The 20,660-nt window shown below is 53.8% G+C and overlaps 1 protein-coding gene across 3 annotated transcripts in view; it reads right to left on the reverse strand.

Moving 5' to 3' along the window:
- The window catches only part of KLHL29 (kelch like family member 29), a 322,364-nt gene that overhangs the window by 65,097 nt on the left and 236,607 nt on the right, over window positions 1-20,660 (reverse strand). For all 3 annotated transcript variants that reach the window (XM_031008275.3, XM_055377528.2, XM_055377529.2), the window contains 2 exons: window positions 4,323-4,464; window positions 755-1,267 (listed from right to left, as the gene is read on the reverse strand). In XM_031008275.3, the coding sequence (XP_030864135.1) occupies window positions 755-1,267; window positions 4,323-4,464 (655 nt within the window). The remainder of the gene's footprint in view (window positions 1-754; window positions 1,268-4,322; window positions 4,465-20,660) is intronic.

Raw genomic sequence — 20,660 nt, forward strand, 5'->3', positions numbered from 1 at the left:
CAAGAACCCTAACCCTAAGACCGGGGGCTCCAACTAGGACCATGTCTAGCATGCATCCTTCCCGAGGCTCTGTTCTGAAGGATCTACCTTCGAGTTCCCTGGAATGAAACTCCCCTGAGGCTGGGGGAAGAGGGTTAACTGAAGGCTGAGGCTGGAGGTGCTCTTTCCCAAGGTCTCACAAAGCCACCCCTGGATCCTTGAAATGAAACATTCAAGTGCCTCAAGATGGTCTAGGAATGTCTCCTGGGTCTAACTAAATTGCCTTGGGCAGTGCTCTCATCTGATGGCACGACAGAGAGTGCCTTCCCTGGGAAGGACACAGTACATGCTCTGAATGCCCTCATGGATGGAATGTGGAGAAGGCCCCCAAAGGGACTGTTCTGTGGTGCCCTAAGAGGAGTGGATGACTCTCACCCTTTTGCAGCTTGGCCTGGCCTTGGGGGTTGGAGGTGAGAATGGCCAGGGCTTGGGCTGGAGGGGGACGGGCTCTGGGCTTTGCAGGCTCTCCCTTCCTTCCTCTTGTTACCCCGGCGCATTTCCCCACTTTGCTTGTCCCGCCCTCCACACCTTCCCCCTCCCTCCCCCATCTCAGGCCAGTTGTCTTGGGCAGGTGGAGGCTCCACTGCAGCCTCTGGGTTGGGGAGGCCAGTGAAGGAGCTGGCATGAAGCACCCCCTGTCCCGGTGGTGTTGCAGTGACCGCGCAGGGAGGTGCAGACGCAGGCCCGTGGGGAGGCACGTGGCAGCAGGACTTACCTCTGGGGTGCCCCGGGTCGGTGAACTCATACTTCCCCACGCCAATGGTCCGCAGCATCTGCAGCCCGTGGGCCGAGTCGGTTGTGGGGGGCCCATTGGTGGCAGGGGCACCACTGGGGAGAGTGGCGGACGGCTGGGCTGGCGGCGGTGGAGGCAGCAGGGGCCCTGCCATGTGGCCGTTGCCCACAGCGGTGGGTCCTGGGCGGGCCACCTGCCCCACACCGGGCAGTGTGGACACGGCCAGGGGCTGAGGGCTGGCATACAGGGCCTGGGCAGGCATGTTGACCACCACGCTGCTCAGTGGCTGAGAGGGCGGCTGAGGGAGCGAGTAGTGGCCTGGCATCAGCGGGAGCTGGGGCCCCACGTGGGGAGGCAGTGAGGGGGTCACCCCAATGACCGGGGCCTGGACGTTCACAGCCGGGCTGAAGGTGGGAGGCTGGGCCACTCCATAGGAGTGTGCGATCAGGGTGGGCTGGTTCCCGGCGGCCACCGTGGTCACCCATGGCCCTGTGCCTGCAAGGGAGATGGAAGAAACGTCATCTGCCGGTTACATATTCATTCAACAAACACTGACCATCCCCGGCCCTGCACTGGGTGCTGGGTCACAGAGGTGAACGAGACACCTGCGTCCAGGAACTGACCGATTAGGAATCTGTGATTGTGGCAGCCCAGGATAAGTGTGCTAGGGGGTCTATGAACAAACAGCCATCGGGGCTCAGAGGAGGAAGCGAGGCCTGCCTGGGAGAGGTGAGAGGCAGCAGAGCAGAGAGAAGGAAGCAGAGCCCTTTGAGAGACTTGGGTTCCACTCTCAGCTCTGCTACTTAGTAGCTAAAAGCCTCAGGAGCAAGTTCTTTTTTATTTTATTTTGAGACAGAGTCTCACTCTGTTACCCAGGCTGGAGTGTAGTGGCGCGATCTCAGCTCACTGCAACCTCCGCCTCCTAGGTTCAAGCAATTCTCCTGCCTCAGCCTCCTGAGTAGTTGGGATTACAGGTGTGCACCACCATGCCTGGTTAATTTTTGTATTTTTAATAGAGACGGGGTTTCTCCATGTTGGCCAGGCTGGTCTCGAACTCCTGAGCTCAGGTGATCTGCCCGCCTCAGCTTCCCAAAGTGCTGGGACCACAGGTATGAGCCACCGCGCCTGACCTCAGCAAGTCCTTATTTCCTCTGAGCCTCATTCTTCTCATCTGTTAAATCCTACCTCAGGGGACTACCAGGAAGAACAGAATGAGGAAGATGTATTTGGAAACAAAACAAAACAAAACTAGCAGAGTGTCTGGCATGTGGTGAATGCCCTATAAATGCTGGGGTTTCTCCTCCCTTTCTGCAAGCTCGCCTCTGAGGGAGGCAGGGGAAGGGGATGGTGGAGATGGGGGTGTTCACTGGGCCCTCAGGTGAGGGCGCTAGAGCCCGGGGCCGGGCATGGTCCTCGCAGGAGGGGAGGGACCCTGGTGGGGGACGTATGGAAAGGCTGGCCGGGCCTTGCTGGGGAGGGCAGGCCTTGTGCTAAGCAACCCGGGCATGGCCAGCCCTGGGGGAAACAAGAGAACCCCACTTTAGTCCTTAAGAAAACTATGGCTGAATGAGGTGGGGTCCAGATACATCTCTTGAGAGCCAACACAAGAGGCGAGGTCAGCTGTGCCAGGCGGGGTGACCTAAGGGGGCCTGTGAGGGAAACTGGGAGACACCATGACAGGGAAGGCCAGTCTGGGATGCCTCTGACTGAATGAGCCTGGGTCCAGGTCTCCATGGCCCAAATGGTACCTTGGTTTTCATAGCTGCTCTGAGGTGGCAGTGTACACTGAGGATGGGGAGACAGAGGAAGGGGAGTAGGGGGCAGGGGGCCACTCAGCACCACAAGCCCCACAGGATAGAATGTGGAGCTGGGAGCTCCCTCTCAGAAAGAAAATGGCACCGAGGTGGGGCAGGAGCTAAGATGGCGGGTCACTACCAGCCCACTGTCCAAGGGAGAGCCACCAGCTGGTGGTGAGGAGCAAGGCTCGGAGTCACATAGACCACGGTACCAGGCCTGAATCGCCCCTTCCCAGCCGAGGGACCGTAGGCCCAAGCCTTTCCCGAGCCAGTTTCCTCCTCAGCAGCAGGCACTATTGCTGTAAGCCTTGCGATGATGCACAGAACAGGGCACGCAATACATGTGCAATGCATATTTATGATTTTGATAACGAGAGAGGTCGGGGAGAACTGGAAGCCAACAAACATCAGTGAAGTAATGGCAAGATTCTAGAATGGGCTGCTAATGGGAACTGTCCCCAAGCCTGAAGAGGGGAGGTGGTGTCGTTATGAGCCAGCCTGGGTGTCTTAAGCCAAAGCATGTCATCCCAAGCTCTGCTCTTTCCAGGATTAGCCAGAGCCTGGAAAAATGCATCAGAACTTCAAAGCGTAATGGGTGGGGCCCCAGGGGACTCTGTGGCAGAGACACAGAGACACAGTGCTATGGAGGTGATTTACTTATGATGGGGTGAATGGCCCAAGGGTACAAGAGACCTAAAGAGAAGTCTCTAGTTATATGTGGCCAAGCTCCCAGCATTTTAATCCGTGACTTGGATAATGATGTGGAAGACAAGACCAGGTCTGCGGGGAACATAATTGGGAGGGGTAGGGTCAGCAACAGAAGCTGGTGTCTAAGAGATCCTAAGAGCAAACGGGAACACTGATGAAGCCTTGCTATTGGGTCTCCAAACCCAGCTGCCTAAGCCCAACTGTGAGGACATGAACAGGGGTAACCGTAGCTGCTGGGGCATCTCGGGGTGCTGTTGAAGCAGCATGTGACGTGGCTACTAGCTGAGGAGTGATGAGACCAGAGGTGCTGAAGGAAGCACGTGCCGGGCAGACCACTGTTGAGTTCTGGCCACTGCACTTCAAGAGGGATGCAGGGGGCAGAGCAAAGCCTTGGAAGGCAAAGGGTCTGGAATCTATGGGCTGTGGGGCATGGCTGAATGGCCTGGTGTGTTTATTCCAAGACTTTGGGAGGGGGATGAAGGGGGTCTCCTGACACCTGTAGGGCTGTTGTGTGGAGGGCCAAATCGAGGTGTTCTGTGTATCCTGAGGAGGGGCTCTGGGGCCAATGGGAGATAAAAGAGAGGGCATTCATTATGGCTGGAGCTGTCCAAAGAAGGGCTGGGATGTTGTACAAGCTGGCGAATTAATTCCCAGTCCCCGAGGGTAGAACACCCCAGTTGTCATACAACCATGAGCAAGGAAAAACCTTACTGGAAGGCATGACTCGAGAAATTTGTTATGAATCAGAGTACCCGGGTTTGGGAATGATGATTCAAAATAATCTGGAGTCAATTGAAAGTCACCCTGATAATGTCATTCTCACTCCCTTTGCTCTCTGGAGTCCTTGAGTAGCAGAGGAAGACGCAGAGGGACAGCTCCTTCACAGGGAATTACACACAGTGCCTTTGCCCCCTGAACCTGAGGAGGGGGCTTCTGCAGGCCCTGGGTTCAAGACCTGCTGTGCAGGAGTTGGGGTCCCCAGGAAGCCTCTAGCTTCCCGCCAAGCCCTGGGCTCAGTCGCTTCTATCTGCCGATGAGGTACATACCTGGATTGTCACTCTCTCTCATCTGTTTGGAGGGTGGCTCATCAGTGTCCCAGGGTGTGGACTGATTGATAGGCGTCTGCCCCCACCGGATGCTGGTCGCCAGTCCCTGGGACTGACTGTCCCCTTTAGAGATGCCGGGAGCCTGTGGGAAGCAGATGAGGAGGTGAGCATAGCCTGGCCAGAGACCAGCCTCCAGAACAAGACTCCCTAGGAGGGACCTAGCCTCCAAAACAAGAATCCCATTGCCTAAGCTTCGCCCACTGAGTACAGGGTCAGAAGCAGAGCCTCAGCCCTCCACCCAGTCTTTGGTGGGAATTGCAGGGGGTTCTGCCATAGTAGTAGCAGCTGGGACCTCTGCTAAGCTCCTGCCTCTAGGAACATCCAAGCCAGTGCCTCCCTTGTCACCCTCCGTGGCCACTCACTCCACCTGCCCTATCACAACGGGAAGAGCATTCTGAGATATGAGATGGGTTCTCTGGCCCTCGGACCATCCACAAACCACAACCACACAGATGCTACCAACTTATCAGGGCATGTGCTGAGTACTGACTATGTGCCCAGCCCAGCCTCTGTGCCACCACTGGCTGGCTCTTGGACATGGGAGAGGACAGCTTTCCAAGGGGCCACCAGCAGACAGCAGGTGAGGGACTTTATACATTTCCCATCCTGCCCCCACACCAGCCTCTGAGGCCCAATTGTCCTATGGAGGAAGTGTGGGGAAGGGGGGTGCTGAGGCCCATGGCAGGGATAGCTCAGATACTGCTCCTAGGTGGATGGTGGGACCCTCAGCTCCTCTGTGCAGGAAGGAGACAGGCTTTCTGCTCCATGAGCCCACTCTCCAGTTCAGATTTGTAGATGAAGGAAAAAATAAACCTCAGAGTGAAAAAAAAAAACACCAGGACAGTATTTGTCTCCCTGAGCCACAGCCTTATAATGGAATATTATATAGCTATCAAAAATCATGTGTACTAAGAATTCTTGATGACAAAATGCTTACATCATAATGTTTAATGAGAAAAACAGGCCACAGAATGACACACAAATAGCCTCCCTATGTAAACATCCCTGTGTCAAACAGTATATGTAGGAGGGAAATGACCAAAATGTTAACAGGGACATTATTCTTGGGTGAGGGGATTATGGGTAACTTATTTTATTGTCTATACTTTTCTGTATTTGTTTTTTTTTTTTTTTTTTTTTTACTATGGCCATTATACGTAATAGGCAAAAAAAAAAAAAATTCCTGGAAACATGCTGGCAAGGTTGGGATAGGATACCTGGGATATGCAGGGGTGTGGGTGTCAGTAGAGGTGGCCCCGGGAAGAGTCAGCACAGCTCCCAGGAGCACAGCCAGACCCCAACCAGGTGTGGGATGAGGGGTGGATACGGATGCCTGCCAGGAACAGTCACAGAAGAACACAGGAGCCTCCGGGGCATCTGCAGGCCTCTCAGGTGAGGACCATGGTCCTCACGGTGACTTCTGATGAAACTTGACCCAGGAACCCAGCTGGTGGGAGATGGGGCCTGCTGCTGAGCCCCTCTGACCAGAGTGGCTCTCCTGGGTTCTGTGCCAGGGACAGAAAGGGGGTGTGGATGCGGAGGCTGGGCAACACTTGGGGCTTTGACGCATAGTGCAGACGACACACAGCGCCTACGTAAGGGCCTGCTGGAGGAACGGGAGCCGTATCCCATTAGGACCTGTGGGCTGCGCTCAGCTAATTGCATCAGGCTGCACTTTATCTCTGGCCTGCATTTCAGATGCTTTGCTTCTGTGAACAGAGCAAGAAACAAAGGAAAAGGGTGAATCTCCTGAGAAAAGAACAATTCAAGGGACAAGCTTCCTTATCAGAGGGCCTGCCCCATTTCTATCTGTGGGACAGGCAGAGGCTGGGAGGAGAGGGGGTTGGGGACTTAGCCGCACTCACTAATAGTCTTAGGGAACAATAGCATGGTTTTTCCAGCATTCTCCAAATAGACAGCTTTTAACGAGTGCCCTGTCTGAAGGAGCTATCCACTCCACAGCCTTCGCTGTATTTCCAGGCTCTCCAGTCCTGGAGGCTCAGAGGCAGGAAATTGCTTTCCTCGGAAGCAGAGGCATCTGAGGGAGAAGGAGCCTGTGCCAAGTCCCATGCTGGGCCTGGGAGCAAAGTGTGAATGCTAAGATCCCAGCCTCCTGACCGGCACTCCCTTCCTGGACAGTACAGAAGCCCCTCCTGCCTGGAGGGGGTGTTGCAGCCCCTCTCCACCATGTGGGATCCTAGAGGTGTCCCAGGCAAGAGGCTGCAGAGGTTTTCAGCATCCTCCGACAGCCACTGCTTCTCCCCTCCTGAATCACACTCCGGCCTGGCAACTTGACAGGGTAGGGAAGCTTCTGGAAACTTGCCCTGGAGCAGCCCCTGCCTCCAGGAGAGGAGGTTGGGGTCTCCTCGAGTTTGGGTCCCCATGTTCTGAGAGCTAAAACTTCAGGAGTTCCAACGGTCACCCTAAAATTGGTGGAGTTTCTGAACTTGAAAAATCTCACACTTTTCCAACACAGATTGCTCAGCTCCTTGGCTTCAAAGCACTCCTACCGCTCACTCATTTAGTTTGTTTCTTCTGCTGTAGGTCTGTGTCAGGCACTGCTCAAGGCACTAGGGACACGGGTGACCAAGACTCAGCCCTGCCCTCAAGTGGCTGCTGTGGGACAGTGGGAGGACTCAATATATGAACAGCTTGAGGGAAAGAAGCTGGGGTATCCCGGGTGTGCAGAGGCGGGCCCAGATGGGCTGTGAGCAGGCGAAGTGGGCTACAACCAGCCTGCTGTTTGGCTGTGTTGTTCATGAATACTACAAGCAATTTCTTATGTATAAGAAAGCAGCTCTGTGGTGAGAATCAAGTCTTTTTTTTTTTTTTTTCTTTTAGGATAGATACATAAGGCTACCCATTTTCTACTGAGCACTCACAACATCTGAAGCTACAAGCAACCTGTAGTTCAGGAATTTTATGTATTTTATTAAAATAATGCAATGACATTCCTTCCTCCACTTCCTCCAGAAAAAACCTGGACACGGGGTGTGCCCTTTGCCGAGGAGGCCGGGCCCCCAGGTGGGTGACGTGCAGAGCCACTGGTGATGTGCGTCAGCGCGGCCTGACTAGAGGCCCCTCCTGTGACGAGTTCCAGGCCCTCAGTAAACCCATGTGGTCCCAGGGTTCTGGAAGCTTCTAGGGGACCATGTTCAGGGCCGTGGGTCCAGCTCTGAGCCCAGCTCCTGCTAACTCTTTCCTCCCATGGTTCAGAATGCCTGCAAGCTCAGGCCACCCTGATTTCCATGCCTCCTGGTCGGGAGGGCTGCCAACACAAGAATGCCATGAAAACTAACCAGGAGAACTTAGCCCGGGCAGCAGGGAAGAAGGCAGAGTTGAGCAAGCCTCCCCTCGTGCCCTCCCACTGCCATCATCTGGGACTCCAGTGGAGCCACCCAGACCTTTGGCCGTTCCCCAGTGTTCCTGGCCATGTTTTCTGCTCCAGTGACATGATGGCACTTGGCAGAGAGAGGTAGACCAGGAGAGCCTCTCTGTGCCTGGCCCCACGGAGTGGCCCTATCTGCCCATCATCAGGCCTGAGCAGGCTTCTCTTGGCTTTCCTTTAATGAGATGCTAATGGGATGCATCATTAACGCAGCAGCTTTTTAAACCCTGAGCTCTTGTAAATTTTCAAAGGTCACAGTTTTATGGCAGCTGACAGCATCCTGCTTCTTTCAGCGACTGAAGAACACTAAAGACCGAGGGCCTCTATGGTTGAAGCTCTCTGTGAGGCAGTGCACAGGGGGAGGCACCTGCTGGCCATGGGGGCTGGGGGCCTCCACCCTGCAGCAGTCTCAGAGGACACGTGGGTTCACTCCACCAGCTTGGGGGGAACCAGCCGTGCATGGCCCACACAACTGCTCTGAGGGACCAGCTTCATTTAGGGAAAGGTGTGTAGGGCTGCAGGTGGTATGCAATGAAAGATTCCTGGCAGAGGGCGAGGGGCTGACACTCACCTGGGGAGGCAGGAGCAGTGGATGCCCATGGAGCACCCTTTGCTCACCAGGCTGTGTACCCACGAGTCCGCGACACACAGCCCCGAGAGGCTTTTGCTAGTTTGTCCACCCAGAGGAAACCCCTTTTTCTACTTTGCACAAAGGTGCCATATAGACTAGCAGCGTCCTGCGTGGCCAGGGAGGTTTGAGAGATGGCAGGGACTCCCCTGGGGTCCTCCCAGGCCTTGCTTGTTCTTACCTCTACTCTCTGTGTACCCAACGATCACAGTACTTAGTGCACTGCCCCCAGGGCCTTGTTTATGCCCTGTCTTTGCAGGCAAAGCTCCATGACTCCATGAGGGCAGGGTCTCTGAGCTAAAGTGTTGGCCAGTGGAAGAAGCATACATCACTGTTGGCTCGATGAATGAACGAATGAATGAATGAATGCACAGGGTGGATTCCAGGGAGAGTGAATGACACGAATCACAGAGCAGAGCAGTGAAACAGCATGGTTCCCTCATTGGGGGGCTGAGGTTTCCACATCATGGGGGCCGGGTGTGCTGGGACCCTTAACACTGTTGCCCTGGATGCTGCTGGAGGCTGCCTGGAGCCCTGGATGGCCCAATCCACTGAGCAGCAGAACTCATCAGCCCCTCCGGATGCCTGGGTGTGATGAAGGCATGGACACTGAGGGGTGACTACTGCCTCTGTGGAGCTGGGGGAACCTGGGGGAGTCTCCTGGAGAAACTAGAACACAGCACCCTCCACTGTTTACCCAAGGATGTCAGAAGAGGATGAATCAATGAAGCCTTGAGAAGAAGATTCCAGAAGAGATGGGCTGGGCCTGGGCCACAAAAGCTAGGCAGGATTCGATCTGGCAGATGGATCGGGGCCCAAGTCACTGCCAAAGGACCGCACAGCAACCAGTGCATTTTCAGCCTAGATACATCTGACAGAGACAGGCTTCAGAGTCCACTTCCGGGGTGCACATGGGCCTTTCCTGGAGGGACGATGATGCCAGCACCCACAACCCTCTCCTGCCAAGGAAACTGTCTCCCAGATGGGAACCTGCAGGCCACGATGCTCTGTACCATGCGGTGCAGACAGGGCTGGCGGGGCTGCCTTCTGCCGAGCATCACTGAGCATGCACTCTGGGTCAGGGGCACCACCGTGTACCAGGCATCTGTGCTGGGCAAGGTCCTGCCCTGGAGGAACTTACAACCAGCAGAATGGGACACCTACACCAGGGAGCCGTGGGGGTCACACAGGCTTGGAGAGAGACCCAAGGAACAGACCCATGATGTTGTCTCGCTCCCACCCCTGTTAATAGAGAGACTGGTGCCACCATTAAGAAAAGGTAGGATAAAATCATGATGAAATGCAAAGGGGAGACCAGACCAGGGAACACGGGGAGAGAAATGAACGCTGAGGACACGCAGGCCACGGGGCTCCTGGAACTGCCACAGTTGAGCCTTCAGCATAGCACGGAGCTTCCACTTAGTCAAATTAAACACACACACACACACACACACACACATACATAGAATGCTGTGACTCTTTTGACAGAGATGTCAGATGCGACACTAGGCCAGTCCTGGGCCTATCTTTTTAAGAGGCCTTGAGGCTTCTGCTTTGGTATCTTAGACCCTCCAGACCATCAGCAAATCAGCTGAACATCACCAAGGGTTACTAGTCAATACCATGGGATCAGCAGAACTGTCTAGCCAGCTCTCTCAGAATTCCTGTGCACAAATTTGGGAGATATTATAAAATGTGTCATTTACAGCCACTAAAAAAGAAAAAAGTAAAAAAAAAAGGGATACACAGACTACTGTGTATCTTACCATTTTGTATATATTGTAAAATAGTAAAGGGCAAAGTCATTTGTGCCTTACTCTTGACATATAAATGTACAGTGTTACATGCATCTCTTTGTGTTCTGTAGAGGACTGGGGGCAGCATAAATATAGCGGGATTCTAATTACATAAATGCCAGAACTAAAGTCAGTGCAGCACTTCCCTAACACAGCCCAGCTGGGTGGTGGGTGTGAAGTGGCCTTGGATGAAAACTTGAGGAAACCCAGGGAAGACAATGCCAGGGACAATGCCAGACAAAGCTCCCTGTACCCGGACCTTCATCTGAAGCCTTGTTTCCATCTCTGGGCTCCCCACAACACCCAGCCTATTTGGGGAAGACAAGCTTTGGTGTGCCCATCCCACCTGCCTGGCTCTGGGTTCTGATGGCTCCTTCTGGCAAGGGATGCTTACGTGCGCTGGCCCTCCCTACAACTCTGGCATGGTTCTGATTGGCCCACACTTTTGGAACTCCCTACATCAGAAAACTTTCTCTACCAGCTTCCCCTGCAGCTAGGGCATGACATGTGACCTGTGACTCAAATCCACTTAGGTGAGACTGCAGTCTGGAAAGCTGGGTGATGTGAGGAGGCCAGCACTGCTCCGAGTCCATGCGCTGCAGAGGCTGGTGGCAGAGGAATGGGGATTTGGGAGCACGTGGGACAGGGAGGCTCTGGTGTCCTCAGCCCAGCACTGGTGGTGAATGCTGTCATTTCCTTTTTCTTCTCACTCTGCAGGGTTATTCCTAGGGCTCTTCTGAGAACAGCAAGAGCAAATTTGCACAGTGCTCCTAGCAGAAGTGCATTTGTTGCGGGCACCTCTGACCACTGGGCCCTGGCTTGCCCTGGGGGGAATCATATCACACCAGCTATGAGCTCCAGGAGGGGGCATCACTGGGCAGGCCATTGACTGCAAAGAGTGGATATTTCACTTCCTTTCAGCTTCCCTCCCTTTGCAGGGCACTTGAGGTCTTCACGGTGCCAGGTCCACCTGTGGGGAATGATGGCATCCAGCTTTTGGCAAACATATTCAGACCAGGGTGTTGGGGACTGAGCATGTGAGCCCCTCAGGGGCTCTTGCACTGCAAAGGTGAAGCCCCAGGAAGGCAGTTCTTACTTGAAAGGAATTACTTTCCAATGGTAGAAACTCAGGCTTGGGAAGGAGATATTTTGGTGTCTGGGATCTTTTAGATGACAGCTCATAGGTTTATAGCTAGGCTTTTAGGCTTTCTAGTGTTGGCAGGTTATCACTGAGAGCAGATTCCAAGATCACATAGGGAGGGCTTCCGACCACCACCACGGGGATCTCCAATGTGAGTGCACAAAAGCAGCATCTGGAAGACTTGTTAGAGGAATGGAAGTTTCTGGACCCCACCGTGGAGGTTCTGATTCAGTTGGTGTTGGGCGAGGGACCCAAAAATGTGCCCCTTTAATAAACCTACAGGGGATGCTCGGCAGGTAGTCCATGGACCTCACTCTGGGGATCAATGAAAGTCTTTGTGTTCAAATTCTTGGGCCTGTGCGCGGGGACCGAGGGGTTGATGCTGCTCATCAGGCCCTGATTGGGAGAGTTTTGGGTCTTGCTTATGTGGCTCATGGGAACCAGCTCCTTGGCGAGGCCACTTCTGAGGACTTCTGTTCTGAGCCTAGGTTTCAGGGGGTCAGAAGGACACGTTGAGAGCCACCAAAGCTGGAAATCTGTGGCCTCCGGGAAGCGCAAATGACATTTAAGGGTCTCTCAGTTCTCATTTCCTGATTGCTACTGAACTACAAATGAGAAGATAATCGCAGTTGAATCCCTACGCGAGGCCAGGGGAGGGTCTCCCAAGCCCCACCTGCTCTCATTAACGAGGCTGCCCTCTCTGGCCCCCTGGCTCCAGGCCTGCGCCCTCGGCCTCCCCTTCAGAGCCCTGCCATGATGCGTTCCGGTGCCTGATGAAATTTCTAATAATACTAACCAATGATGTGTTAAATTGAGACACTTCTGGCTCGCATGCCGGAAACTGCATGATGGTTTAAAGGACCAGTGCTTACCTTTCTCTATCAATTTGCTGCTAAATTACTGCTTTTGGGGCAACTTACAGAAAAGTAATTCTTTATTTAAATTTTAATTTCAATCTTGTCATTTAAAATATATATTCAGATTCCAATCATATTACAGAATATGATGATGTCTTTGGAGGGTAAACGAGCCTGCTGAGAGCCTGGGTGGGGGCAGAGGACGTGATGGGGCAGGTGGTAGGAGGGGCTGAATAGCGAGCGAGAGACAGAGGACAGGTTTGGTGAGGGCAGCCATGTGCTGGGCTGGGAGCTACAATTGCAGAACCCGTCTGGGCCCCAGGCCTGGCCCTGTCCTTGCCCTGTGATCCTTGGCTTGGTGGCCAGCCCCAAGGGTCATCTGTAAATACTTTAAGTGGAAACCACCAATCACTTCCTGTGCCCTTTCTCACTGGATCACTGTGAGGACGCAAGCCATAAACAGATGCCAGGCACAGATGAACTGGTCCTCCCTGGCCAGCCACTGTCCTAACAGCCTCCTCCACTCCAGGTGCCGGCATGCGCTGATTTCCTTCCATGAGGAATTCTGTGTTCTTACCTTCATTTCACAGATGAGAATAATAAGGGCCAGAGAAGTTCAAAAGTACTCAGGGCAGCCAGGCATGGTGGCTCATGCCTGAAATCTCAGTACTTTGGGAGGCTGAGGCACGTGGATCACTGGAGGCTGGGAGTTCAAGACCAGCCTGGCCAACATGGTGAAACCCCATCTTTACTGAAAATACAAAAAAATCAGCTGGGTGTGGTGGTGTGCGCCTGTAGTCCTAGCTACTTGGGGAGACTGAGGCAGGAGAATCACTTGAACCTGGGAGGTGGCGGTTGCAGTGAGCCAAGATAGCACCACTGCCCTCCAGCCTGGGTGACAAAGCGAGACTCCATTTCAAAAACAAAACAAAACAAAAAAACCTCAGGGCATGGCAAGCCTGGGACTCTAACCCGGGTCTACTATTTTATCACAAGACCTTCAGATGTGCTCTAGGATGGCAGGAATGTTCCCAGGCTACCTCTCCCCAGCCTCCCCGGCTGCGGCCAGTAGACCCATAAATGGACTCAGCCATATCAAGGCTGCGCCCATGCCATCCTATCAGGATAATACTAAAGCCCCCCCTAGGTGCCTGCAAGCACACCGGCCACGGCCTCTCCTTCTCACACTGTGTCCAGCCCGTCAGGGCCTCCTGCTCCAACCCTGCCAGCACACTGGGGCTAGCTGTTATCTCCCTGGCTCCCACTCCTGGTGCCGCCCACCTCAGCACTTCGGTGAAACCACACCCTTTAAATGAACAATCGCCTCCTAATGCCAAATACGGGAGCATTTCACGTCCTCTTTCTCTGATCCCTAACAATGGCTTCCTCCTTCTTCCTTCTGGAAACTCCCTGCTCCTCCGTTTCGGTGACAATGCTTCTCCTGGTTCTTGACCTAAACCTCTTCCCAGCGCCTCCTCCTCGTGCTGTTCGCTGGTGTCTCTTCTCGGATCTCAAGCATGGAAGTGCTCCAGGCTCGTGCCAGGCCTCTCTCTCCCTCTCTCAGGATTGTTGGGGCCCTGTCTTCTTTCTTAATGATTTTTCTGATGTGAAACACCTGTGTGGTAGCCCATGCCTTTGATAGAACCCAGCTTTCTATAGTATCCTGGAAGTATGTTTGCTTTTCCCTTTTCCAACATCAAAGTCTATACCTTGGAGACACTTTTGCTGAAAGTGCAGCACAGATGGCCTCCCTTGCACACATAAAGCAACCACAGATGGGGCTGGTTTTTGCACCATGCTCTGGAATGTGCCCTGTCCGGGCCCCCAGCCCCTTCCTCCAAGCCCCCCCTCCCAGTGGATGGGCCTTGTGGACAAAGGAAACGATAAATCTGGCAGAACCTTACAACTCAAAGCTTTCAACTTTCCTCTAACAACTTTCAACCGAAAACTTCTTAGTCCCATTTCCAAGTAACTTTTCATCCATTACAAAACCCACAAAATTTTCAAAGGGGCTTTGAAATAAGATCACCTAGAAAAAAAAAAAAAGCCCATCACAAACGAAAGTCTTTGAAAAGAAAGAGGCCCTTTCCTGCGCTTCAGCTCCCCTCTGATATCAGTTTCCCTTTCATTCTGCTGAAAGGTGCAGGGCAGGCCTGGCCCTCAGCAGATGCCTGTGATGTGCGGGAGCCAGTGGCCCAGACGGACAGACAGGGACGTGGAGGAGCGCGAGGGGCACCTCTCACAGAGCGGGGCCGGGCCTTTCATCCCCCTTCAATCAGTCCGCACCGCTCCCCCAACAGCCGCGTTCCTTGTAGCGGCCTGTCCTGCTCAGAGGCCCCGCCGCCCTGCCTGTTTCTGGTCACCGCGGCATTGGTGACAAGGCAGCGCCCTCCTGAGCACGGTGACCCTCTCCAATCGTGTCGCCAGAGTGGGCGGGGAGGTGGGCACGGCAGGGGCAGCCCCTGCTCTGGCCTTTGATAGGACATTTTCCAACTGCCGGCCCTGCGGGCAGTGACTCCAGGCCCACCCCCGCCCTCCCCAGGGTCAGCTGTAGACTCGCAGACGCACATTACACAACGCCCATTTCCGGGAGCCTTTGTTATTTTCAGATTTGAAATCCGTAGTGAAGCTGGTGAGGAAAAGTCCCCTGTACAGGACTATGGGCCAGTGTGGGGCCACAGGTGGGCTCCCTTACTGAACCATTTGTGGATGGGGCCTGGCCCTCAGAGACTACAGTCTGAACACCCAACATTATTACTACTATTTTTGATACAGGGTCTCGATCGGTCATCCAGGCTGCAGTACAATGGTGCCATCACAGCTCAGTGCAGCCTCAATCTCCTGGGCTCAAGCGATCCTCCTACCTTGGCCTCCCAAAACACTGGGATTACAGGTGTGAGCCACTATGCCTGGCCTCAACATTAATTGTGAGCCCAGCGACTCAGGCCTGCATGGAGATGACTCCCAACGACCCCAGGGGAAGAAGTGGGCTCTTTACAACGGCTTGGCCAGGGGCTGCCCTGGCCCCTCTGCCCCCTAAGGCCTTCCCAGCACCTCCCCAGAGGGCATTCTAGGATTAACTAAGCCCTCCTGTGTGCAGGACCCCCCAGAGCCAGAAAAAACCCCAAGACTGAGTCTCCATTCATTATCTGCGACTCCCTTTGTGACCTTCCTCAATAGTCGCTTAACATGCTCATTAAGACTCCTGGGCTCGGGCTAGGCGCGGTGGCTCACGTCTGTAATCCCAGCCCTTTGGGAGGCCAATGCGGGTGGATCACCAGGTCAGGAGTTCGAGACCAGCCTGGTCAAGATGGCAAACCCCATCTCTACTAAAAATACAAAAATTAGCTGGGTGCAGTGGCAGGCACCTGTAATCCCAGCTACTCGGGAGGCTGAGACAGCAGAACTGCTGCCCCGCTCCCCGGGAAGCGGAGGTTGCGGTGAGCCGAGATCGTGCCACTGCCCTCCAGCCTGGGTGACAAGAGCGAGACTTCATCTCAAAAAAAAAAAAAAAAAGACTCCTGGCCTCCTCCTTTCTAGTCAGGGGCAGAGCATTCCTGGTTTTTTTTTAAAATTGCAAACGAAGACTCACTGGGAAAAGGGAACAGCTCCACATTGTAAAACCTCCGCCGTGTGACTCATGACACTGACTCCCAGAGCATGGAGTCGACTGAGAGCTCGACTCTTGACGCCACACAACAATCCCGACATGACATCCTCAGCGACCTTATTAGACGCCTAACAAGAGAGGGGACGTGGCAGAGTCACACCGAGGGGCAGCGAGACAAAGAGACAAACAGGGCAGCACACATGGCCTCGGAGGCGGCTCCTCAGACGCAAGGCGCACCAAAGGAGCTACTACAGTTTTATTGTGGGGACTTCAAGACTCACCCAAACAAGTCAGCGCCTGAGTGTGGGTCTCAGGACGGTAGCCTAGATTCTGAACGGTATGGGGGTCAGAGCTGGGCAGAAATGACCGCTCTGCGGTGGGAATGTTCCAGAAGACTCAGCGAGGGCCTCAGCGTGCCTTCTTCCAGCTCCTGGGCGCTGGCTGCTTTGTGCCTGCTTAGGCTGTCTGTAATGAGAGCCACGTGTGGCCAGGCAGGGTCCTGAGGGCGTGGTGTTCTCTTTGGCCCCACCTTGGTTCAGAATTGAGGTGGTTAAAGTGATGTTTAAAAGGAGTTGGTATTTAGCAGCAGCCCAGCTCTTCAGCCTTCAGGGAACACTCAGGGGCAGCCAGATGCCGTCTAAATTCACTGGAGGCCCACGGCAAGAGGCACAGCGGAGAGATCTTAAGCAGTGGTGGAAGAGGCAGGGGACACAGAAACAGCCCTCTTGGGGCAGACAGATACTTCCCTTCCCCGGGAGCGGTGCTGGGGAGGAGCGGGGCGGGGATGGGCACTGCACACAGGGGCTGTGGGTAACCAGGGCAGCATGAGGCTCTGGTCTTCTCTGCAAGAGGCTGGGTAGCCACAGTACCAACTCCTGAGGAGGCTGGGCCTGGCCCGCCCTTGGAGATGGGATCCCAGACAAATGCCCTCCACTGATGTCCCCTCCTCAGCAGGAACCCAGACTGCCTATGCCAAGGTTTCCTCCCTTCATGTCCAAGGCAGGGCTTCTGTCTGCACGTGCTGTGTGGTCCGGCTACCACAGCTCCACTCCCTCAGCGCTGGGGCCCATCGCCTGCAGGGGCGTCATCCACGCAGGCAAGGCGGCGGGGCCTCTGAGTAGGACGGGCCGCTACAAGGAACGCGGCCCCCCTCCCACCCCACACTTACTGAGAGGCAATCCTGTTCTGGAGACACAGATATCAATAGTTTCTGGCCTAGGGGAGTGCACAGGCTAGTGGGAGAGTCAGGATCATAATTACAACAGCTGATATCTATGGAAACTTTAGATGGTCCAGTTGACAGCCCCTCAAGGCTTGGGAGTTCTCTGAGGCCAAGATCTAAGTGCCCAGCTCTGCTCCTCACTGCATTAGTCAGCTCAGGCTGCCAAAATAAAATATCACTAGATGGCTTAAACCAGGGGTCCCCAACCTCTGGGCCACAGACCCAGCCTGTGGCCTGTTAGGAACTAGGCCACACAGCAGGAGGCGAGTGATGGGCGAGTGAGTGAAGCTTCATCTGTATTTGCAACTGCTCCCCATTGCTGGCATTACTGCCTGAGCTCCGCCTCCCGTCAGATCAGTGGCGGCATGAGATTCCCATAGGAGCACGAACACTGTTGTGAACTGTGCATGAGAGGGATCCAGGTTGTGTACTCCTTATGAGAATCTAATGTCTGATGATCGGAGGTGGAATAGTTTCATCCAGAAACTGCCCCCCCCACTCCTCCTACCCCCATGCATGGAAAAATTCTCTTCCACAAAACTGGTCCCTGGTGCCAAAAAGGTTAGGGACCACTGGCTTAAACAACAGAAATGCATTCCTCACAGTCAAGGAGGACCTCTGAGATCAGGGTGCCAGCACAGGCAGGTTCTGGGGAGGGCTCTCTTCCTGGCTTGCAGACTGCTGCCTTCTGGCCATGTCCTCACCAGGCAGTGAGCTCTGGTGTCTCTTGTTCATCTTACAAGAGCACTAATCCCATCAGGTGGGCCCCACCCTCACAATCTCATCAAAACCTAATTACCTCCCAAAGGCCCCATCTCCAAACACCATCACAATGGTAATTAGGGCTTCAACCTGTGAATTTACTGGGGGCACAATTCAGTCCAAAAGATCCACGCAGCCTGCACAAAGCGGGTGTTCAGAAACGCTGAGCGAACCGAGTAGAGATCGATCCACCTGTTGTTTCTCTGGCTCCATCTTGCCCGCTAGACCCCAGGGAGTGTTGAATGGAGACAGGCACCCACAGACCTGACTAGCACGCCAGTGGGTCCTCCCACCAGCCTGAGCTCTAATTTTCTGACGGTTTGCTTTTTTCCTCTCACAACATAATCTCCATGATCTCTAGTCTTTCCCGAATGCTGTTGAAAGGCTTGTTGTATTTATCTCCGGAGAATCCACCGTGCCCCTGTGCAATTTTCCATTGTCATGGTTCATTTTAATTTCCTCTAAGGCTGTTGCCCATTCTCGTGTTCAGAAATAGCTTGTTCCACTTAATAAAAGCATTTATATATGCAGACACGAGAAGTTTCCTTTGCTTGCTCCTAAACATCACAGTAAGTGGAGTGAGTTATACCCCGTGTCCTGCTGTGAGGCTGAGCACAGACCATGTGGCTTCCCAGGAAGGAGAAACTCTGGATCAAAGGCTCAAGGGCAGGAGCAGGATCTGAGAACTTCTGGTGAAAACCCAACCAGCCTGGATGACCACAGCTCACATTTCCCAGCTGACAGCACCCTGGCTCTCCTGGACTTGCCTCCCTTCTTCATAATGATCAGAGCTGTGGCCAGCAGTCAGCAGGTCTGGATTTGAGACCTGGCCCACTCCTAACTGGCCTTGTGATCTTGCACAAGTCATACCACCTCTCTGAGTCCCTGCTTCTCTCCTTCTTCTATAAAGCAGGCAGGACAATCCCTCCTTTGAAAGGCTGATTTCAACAAGCAGTGGGAATCTTCTACTTCCAGGACCTAGCAAAGTACCTGGGACAAGGCAGGGGCTCAGCAAATGGCAGCTATTATTAGTTTTAGGGGACCCGAGAATGCAGGAATATTAAGTAGCCTTTTATAAGAAGGATGCTGTGCCAAAGGCACAGTCTTTCTCCATCAGTTTTCTCTGGGTTGCTGCAGCCAGAGACTCCCCCACAGGCTGTGGATTATCAAGAAACAAAAGCAAAGGACTGGAAAGCAGGCTGGATCCTAATTCGAAACCACATCTGTGGGAAGTGTAGCTATTGGCTGTGAGACCAAAGCATCACGACCTCTGGTGGCGGGTGGTCTGAATTGCAGGTCAAGTAACAGAGCTGAGCCAGGCTCATAGATACAGATAGTGAGGGGCAATGTCGCAGGGCATCTTTCTTTGGCTAAATAATGACAACGAAGAAGCAAGAGTCCAGGTAATTGGTGGATATCAGCATGGGATTGGGAAGGGGGGTGGCAGAGATGTAAAATCCCTGATAAGAAGACAGCTGAAGCCCTGTTTTAATGGCTCAGGAAGCTAGTTCCTATCTGGTACCTGGTCCTTCCAGGACCCTGAAGCCTCCTGTCCCACAGAGGAACCCTAAGCTTATATGTGGGGCTGGGTGGGGTAGGTAGGGGAATGCAGGTCAAATATTTTGGGTCACAACTGACCCAGAGATGAACAGTCCAGGTAGTAATTGCTAGACTTCCAGCCATGCACAGCTCATGTGGAATACCAATGGCGCCTTGTGAGAAGCCTGGGGATCACCTCCAGGGGCCATTCTCCCTGGAGACACATCTATAAATACCTCCAAGTAAGCCCAGCCAACCCACTCATTCATCTTCATCTGGAATTAGCACTGGCATCAAAATTCTCTTCTATTGTTTATTCATGGGGAGTTAGTTCATGGATTCACTTGACGTCACATTTAAGTCAGCTGCAGAAATGGGGGACCCTCCAAACCCAGAACTTGGTCACAGCTAGCTGGCAGCTCTCTCCTTCTGCATCTGCCTCCTTCTGAATACAAGATGCCAACCACTCACACAGTCCAAGCTGTACAATCCTACTCCCGGGATGACATTCACATTCACATATGCACACACTATCACACAGGTGCACAAGTGTGCACACATCCACTCACCTACTTACATAACTGAGCCCACACACATGTATTCCACAGAAACCCACACAGCCCCAGCCTTCTCGGACCGCGGGGGGACTCCGGCCCCCACAGGGCAGGAGTAGCTGGCAGACACCCCTCTGCTGGCCCCACAGAATCTTTTCTTTTCCGATGACTCCAGAACACAGAGTCCCCCATGGCCACTTTGAGCTTTCCTCCCAGATACTTTTTCCTAAATCAGCTTCCAATCTGACTCATTTCAGTTTTAAAACAAGAAAACATCAACAAACATGATGGAGGGAAACAGATGGTAACAATTACAGGAGGGAGAAAACAGAGCTCGCTCCCTCTACAAGGGGCAGGCAAACATATTGTTCCCCAGACAGCGGACTGTCTTCCTGCCACTAACGTGTAAACCTGGGTGCATGGCTCCCAGGGCTCATCGCCATTGCAGGGGACAGGCCAGCACTGTAGGGTCCATGAGGGATGCTGGGCACCACGAGTCGGGTCCGTTAGAACCTGGGACCTGCCAGGTCCCCAGGGTGGGGAAGGAAAGACATTCCAGCACATCCCAGGCCACCTCACATGAGACATGTCCCACCTAAGACCCGAGATCAGGGTGGGACAGCTTCCTCCCCTGCACGCTGGGTCCACCTGTGACCAGCTCTTGTCACCTCCTCATGTCACCGTGCAGAAGCCTGTCTCACCCAGGACTGTGAACTCCTGAGGGCAGGACAAGGTTTCTCACTCAGGGTGGTGGGTAGGAGTAGGACTCTGGAGCCCGGCT

The sequence above is a fragment of the Gorilla gorilla genome, chromosome 12 (genome assembly GCF_029281585.2).
Source record: "Gorilla gorilla gorilla isolate KB3781 chromosome 12, NHGRI_mGorGor1-v2.1_pri, whole genome shotgun sequence".
NCBI classification, from domain to species: Eukaryota; Metazoa; Chordata; class Mammalia; order Primates; family Hominidae; genus Gorilla; species Gorilla gorilla.